Here is a 6152-nt window from a genome sequence, read left to right as displayed (position 1 = left end):
TAAATAACAAAAATAGCAACACAAGTCGTACCTCAAAATGTTGCACCAGATTCCAAAAACGCAAATATAACACCTCCAAATATGAGTTCATATTAAATACTGGTCCTTCTTTCACAGGTCTGGCTAATCCAATAAAAATAAGAGTTTGTTAAATATAGACAAAAACAAAAATTGCTCACTCTAGCAAACTTAAAATATCTCAAAATAATACAAGAGTATATAAGGGACCACTTTGAACTTACTACAAACATAAGGGACCATTTTTTGCATTTTCTCTATTTTACACATAGTATATAAGTTCCTAAAATAGGATAGAGAAATGTATAATTCTCTCACAATTGTCAATGGAGTTCTTAGACGAAGATGCCAAACCCAGATTTGTCCTTCAATCCAAACCATTACCCCAATCCAATTCCGATCCGGTAACCCAAACCCGTTCTTTTTACCGACCCGGAATCATCATCTCCATTTCCCTTTCTCTTCTCTTCTTCACTCTCTCCTTCCTTTACTTCAATCTTGAACCAATTGGATCCATTTTCTTATGGCTCTTTCTTTCTTTCCTTATTGGTCCTTTTGCTCCTATTTCTGTTACAGCTGGTGATATTCGGGTCGGACTCGGATCCCCCATTCAAGACCCGCCTAAAGATGATGTTTCTGATACCGAACCCGAGTCAAAAAAGTCAAACCGAAGATCCAACAAACCTAAAAAAAACGTTGACTTTGAGCCGGTTCTTGCCACCAATTATGACCCGAAACCCGAGAAAATTAATGGGTCGGTTTCAAATTCAAGAAATAGTAATGGGTCGGTTCCAAATTCGAAAAAAAGTAATGGGTTGGTGGAAAATTCGAAAAATAGTAAGGGGGATAGTGTATGGAGTGAAGGGGATGAGGAATTGTTGAAGAAAATGATGGGGAAGAACCCGGTAGGGAAACCGGGTCGATGGGAAGCGATAGCGGAAGGGTTTAATGGGAGATATAAAGTGGAAAATGTGATAAAGAAAGCTAAAGAATTGGGTGAGAAGAAAATGAGTGATGAGGATTCGTATTCGAGGTTCTTGAAGGATAGAAAACCGATGGATAAGAGAAGTGAGAGTGGAAATGAAGGTGATTTTGATAATGTGGATGCGAAAAAGGCGGTGGAGAGTTGGACTAGTGGTGAGGATTTGGCATTGCTTAATGCATTGAAGACGTTTCCGAAGGAAGTGGCGATGAGGTGGGAGAAAATAGCAGCTGCTGTGCCTGGGAAGAATAAGGCAGCTTGTATGAAAAGAATGGCTGAGTTGAAGAAGGATTTTAGAAGTTCTAAGTCTGGTAATGCTGAAGCTTAGGTAACATATTTTATGATATACAATACTTATTATTTTGTTAGAAAACACTACTTGTATTAGTTGGCATACTGTGATTTGTTGAGGAAGAAATTGATAGGCAACCGGGATTTACTTAAAAAGTTTTGAATTTATGTTGTTCTTTGAAATATGTAACTTGACATTGATTTGTATGAATAAATACATTTCCACTCTGTGGAGATTGAGCTCACTATGCATATGTTAAGAGTAGAATCGTCCTTCCGAATTTTGAGTTGCAGTTTGCTAAAGATAATCTTGACATTTGATGTCAAATATCTGATCTTGGCACTTTGTGATGCTTTACATTATCACTCTTTTAATTGATGTGTTGCCAATTGCTAGAATAAGTCGCCTGTGCGACCATTACGTGGTATAGCATAGTCAGCTTGATGCAGAAAAGAAAACACGATTTAACGTTTCTGATTATGCTCTAGCAGCAGGGGTTGGAGGTAGAATTGGAGCAATTTGGTGAGAATATTTACTTGACTATTGGTTACTGGGAAGATTAACTTGATAATAAGAATGTTGAACCTTTGCCATAAGTCCTAGCGTCTCTGGAAAAAAAATCATCTTGTTGAACCTTTCCCGTAAGTCCTAGCATCCCTCTAAATTTAGATGTAAGCGTTTCCGAAAGCAATGCCTTGCCATACCCTCTGGAAAAAAAATCATCTTGTTCAACCTTTCCTGAATTGTTAATTGTTAGCCAATGAGAAGCAAGCTGTGCATTCTCTTACTTGTTAACAATTCTAGCCTCTCTTTTGATCTGTAATCCTTCCTGATACCTCCAACTTAAGCAGACAGCTATCCAAGAAATCTATATCTCTTTTCTCTGCTCATAGCCCAGAGGACATATATACTGAAATTGCAAATCCCCCCTCTTTAATTATTGAGAAACTGTAAGCAATTGATCACTATTACTAGTATAACGGTTCTTTTGCTGTTATGTGAACATTGACTGGGTAGTGATTTAGTACATGACTTTAAGATATCCACAAGGTTGATGAAAAATGAAGCTCCAAAAAAAAAAAAAATAAGAAAGTGACAAGAAGTCAGCAGAACAAAGTTGCTTTGGTATCCTTTTAGGTTAACTGGATATCATCTTGTTGAACCCTAGCATCCCTATAATTTAGATTTAGCCATTGCATCCCTTAAATTTATCGTAATTAGCTGCTAATAAGAAGCAAGGGTATTCTTTTTGTTAGCTGTTTGCAATGAACTGAAAGAGAATCAACAGTGGAAGTGAGGCTGATGTTGAGGAACGCATCAAAAGTTAATGAAATTGATTCTCCATAAATTCTACTACGTGACAAGAACTCAGCAGATAAAGTTGCTATGGGCTACCTTTTAGGTTAGTTCGAGATCATCATGTTGAACCCTAGCATCCTTGTAACTTTAGATTTATTCATTGCATCCCTTAAGCTGGGTCGTCATTAACTGCCAGTAAGAAGCAAGGATGCTTCCCTTACCTATTTTTAATGAAATGAAAGAAAAGTAGGAAGAAACTAGTCTATGCAGATTAGATAGTAAAAGAAATGAGGAAAACTGCATGCTTTCTGAAAGCAACGAACTAACATCAAATGAAATATTCATTATTTGCAAGCGAAATCCATCTCGATGTCCTTTTTATACTGTCATTTGCTATTGTACTTTGCCCGTAACCAACATCCTAGCTCCCTCTTGCATCTGGACTTGTTCCTGATACCTACAACTACCACCCATAACGTTTTTCTTTGTTGCTCATCTGAAACTAGGCATGAAGAAAAGACATTGCTTCTCTCAACTCTGATTTATTTGGACATGGACACCGGAAAAGTGTTATTCCCCCTTAAATTTCTAGAGCAAGTGTTGTCCAATTCTCAGTGTTGAAGCAATTAATTTCCTCTCTTCCAGTATATGCCTGTTGCTCTACTACTGACCTTTGACTGAGGGATGATTCTGTACAATGTCTTAAAGTTTGGAAAAGGTCTATTGTAGTGCATTTTAATGATCTGTATATTCTGTACATGTCTTTTAAAGCATAGTGACCATAATATTGATGGTTTTGATATATTTTTATGATTGAAGTGATAAGATAAATTATATAAGTAGAATGTGATACTCTAATTGGCATATTCAATCAATTAAAATCTTGCTTCTTTCTTTTCAATTGCTTATAAAATATTTTTTGTAACAATTGCATGAATTAAAAGTTCTCAAAACTAAATCAATGAGATCTTACCTAACTCAATAAAGTCTGGCGAAAAATTACACAAAAGTTGACTATATTTTTAATTAAAAAAAATGATATTATCAAAATATAATTCACTACCTCTCATTTAATAATAAATATAATTTTGCTAAATAAATACAAGGTCTCTTTTTTAAATTTCGGTTTTAGGCCACCTATCCTATTGAGCCGCCCGTAAAGCAGTAGTCACAAAAACTGCGTTGTAGCAGATTGAATACTGAATTATGTGACAAAAAATCATTGTTTTCTGTCTGTCTTGGGTTTTAAGAAATCTGTTATATACTCCGTAAACTTTTACTTGTTCTCTATACTAAAAATAAAATTTCATTTTTATTTGTCCTAGACAATTTTTTTTTTCTTCATATTTTACCCCAACATTAATTAATAATTCCTCAAGTCATTTCTCAATGGTTTTCAAAGGCTAATAATTACGGATATTATAGTAAAATGTTCACTTCATTTATTATTTTCTTAAAGTAATTGTAAAGTTTATTGTGGACAATTAAAGGTAAACAGAGGGAGTAGCTCTTTGTTAGACCGTTTTGGATTATGGTGTATGTCCTAGATTACTCTCGAATCTTTGGAAAATCTAGAAGTTAAAATTATATGCTTGAGCATTTTTTGTATCTTCCATTTATGTATCTTGCTCAAACCAAAGTATTTGCATTTTCCATTTTTAAAGTCCAAAATAAGCCTTATTCACGTCAAGAACCTAGCTTAGTTTAATTTTGCCAAAGGTGGAATCTTTTTAAAAATAATAACAATTAAACTAATAAAAGAGCGTATCATTAGAAGGGATAAATTAGTTAAATTTTATCGCTTATTTGTTTTAATATTAAATAGTTTAACATAATTGTTACGAAAAAGGATAAATAATGAAGGCGAATATAATATTACAAACCCAGAAAAAATTAGTGTTATAAGCCAAACTGAAGTGAGATTTTAGTAATTTATCAGTATTAGCTTTTATAATTTTAGGGGTCGTTTATGCATGGTATAAATTTGGATATCAAAATTTTAGGGGTCGTTTTGGTAGGAGGATAAATTATCGTCGATAAATTTATACCTCCTACCAAACACGGTACAAAATGAAGCCTTATCCTAAGGGTGGGATATCCCACCTTATCCCACTTATCCTGGGATTATTTTATCCCATCTCTCAGATGGGATAAAATAATCCCAAGAAGTGGGATAAATTAGTCTCGGGATTATAATCCCGAGATAATTTTAGCTACCTACCAAACGACAAATTATCCCGGAATTATAATCCCGGGACTAATTTATCCCATCTATTGGGATTATTTTATATCATCTAAAAGATGGTATAAAATAACTCCAAGATAAATGGGATAAGAAGGTATAACCAGATAATCAAATATTTTGTCATATTTGGCGATGGTATAAATTTATCCCAAAATAAATTTATACCTTCTACCAAATATAGTATAAAAATTAGTCTTTGGGATATCCCAGCTTATACCTTCTACCAAACGACCCCTTATAGTATTTGGTATAAAACTGTAAATACATTTTTTTCAAGGAAAATGTTGATAACATTTCCAAGAAACAGATAATATTGTCAAAGCACTCTACTATAAATATCGAAGCACAAAAAAGAGTAGCAACAACTTCAAAACCCTTTGTAGGTAATAGCCATGGGAATTCTGTCATGGTGGAAAGGCGACAACAAAAAAGAAACCCCTAAACCCACTCAAAAACCCGACCCGAATACCCACATATCTTCCGACCCGAAAGCCCAAGACCAAATCACTTCGGACAAACCGGAAGTTCCGGGTATGAACGGAGCAGTTGAGGTTGTGAGGCCGTACCCGCCGCCAACGGATATAACCGTATTCGAATTCGGGTCGGTTGCGGCTTCAGTTGATAAGGTTACACTTGCTGGATATTGTCCTGTTTCTGATGAGCTTGAGCCTTGTCGTTGGGAGGTTTTGCCCGCGAGTGGGTCCGACGCGCCTCAATTTCGCGTGGTTTTCTGATTTTTGGGGGTTGTGTGGAAGAGAAGACTTGTGCATTTGAGTTTTCTTAGTTGAGAAAATTGGGGAAAAAAGGTTCTTTTTTCTGATGAATTTAGTGTAATTTTACTGAACACGACGTACTGAAATACCCTAATTTTGTTGGTTAATTTACTGATTTTGTATTCTTGATTTTAGCTTTTCGATGCTTTTTTATGTTTTCGTTTCTAAGTTTGTTGGCTACTACTCTAATTTAAACTTTTTTCCCTGAACTTTTGTGTTGGTAGCTTGGTTCAAGTATTAGCTTTTCGATTAGTTATAAGTGAATGTATTATTTTATCGTATTAGTTATTAAGCTTATTTGTTTGTTAAATAATATATAGCTCATAATTTATATCTGAATTCTGTATTTTGTGGTATACAGCAAAAGAACTACCAAACATAGTATTTTTAGAATTTAATAATAAAAAACGACTCATTAGGGGTCTAATTTGTTTAAGAAAAATAATTTATTAAAAATAAGAATAAATTGAGCTCGAATAAAGCAGAATGATTTATACAGCCCATCCCAATTCGTTTGGGATTGAGGCTTAGTTGATTGATGTT

The 6152-nt window shown here is 34.6% G+C and overlaps 2 protein-coding genes across 2 annotated transcripts; both read left to right on the top strand.

Annotated features, from left to right (window-relative positions):
• The first annotated feature begins 323 nt into the window (after window positions 1–323).
• On the top strand, window positions 324–1536 carry LOC132030239 (transcription factor MAMYB). The gene has a single exon (XM_059419772.1). The coding sequence runs from the start codon at window positions 345–347 to the stop codon at window positions 1326–1328; it is 984 nt and encodes a 327-aa protein (XP_059275755.1). The 5' UTR covers window positions 324–344; the 3' UTR covers window positions 1329–1536.
• Window positions 1537–5144: 3608 nt separating this feature from the next.
• LOC132069395 (uncharacterized) lies at window positions 5145–5716 on the top strand. Its single transcript, XM_059462752.1, has one exon. It carries the CDS (start codon window positions 5229–5231, stop codon window positions 5568–5570), a length of 342 nt encoding a protein of 113 aa, XP_059318735.1. The 5' UTR covers window positions 5145–5228; the 3' UTR covers window positions 5571–5716.
• Window positions 5717–6152: the final 436 nt, after the last annotated feature.

The sequence above is a fragment of the Lycium ferocissimum genome, chromosome 9, assembly GCF_029784015.1.
Source record: "Lycium ferocissimum isolate CSIRO_LF1 chromosome 9, AGI_CSIRO_Lferr_CH_V1, whole genome shotgun sequence".
Taxonomy (NCBI): Eukaryota; Viridiplantae; Streptophyta; class Magnoliopsida; order Solanales; family Solanaceae; genus Lycium; species Lycium ferocissimum.
Note: the sequence above shows the minus strand (reverse complement) of the source record. Positions and strands in the feature narration are given on the sequence as shown.

Excerpts from the sequence above, each read along its gene's own strand:
- LOC132030239 (XM_059419772.1), top strand. The coding sequence starts at position 345 with ATGGAGTTCTTAGACGAAGATGCCAAACCCAGATTTGTCCTTCAATCC.
- LOC132069395 (XM_059462752.1), top strand. The coding sequence starts at position 5,229 with ATGGGAATTCTGTCATGGTGGAAAGGCGACAACAAAAAAGAAACCCCT.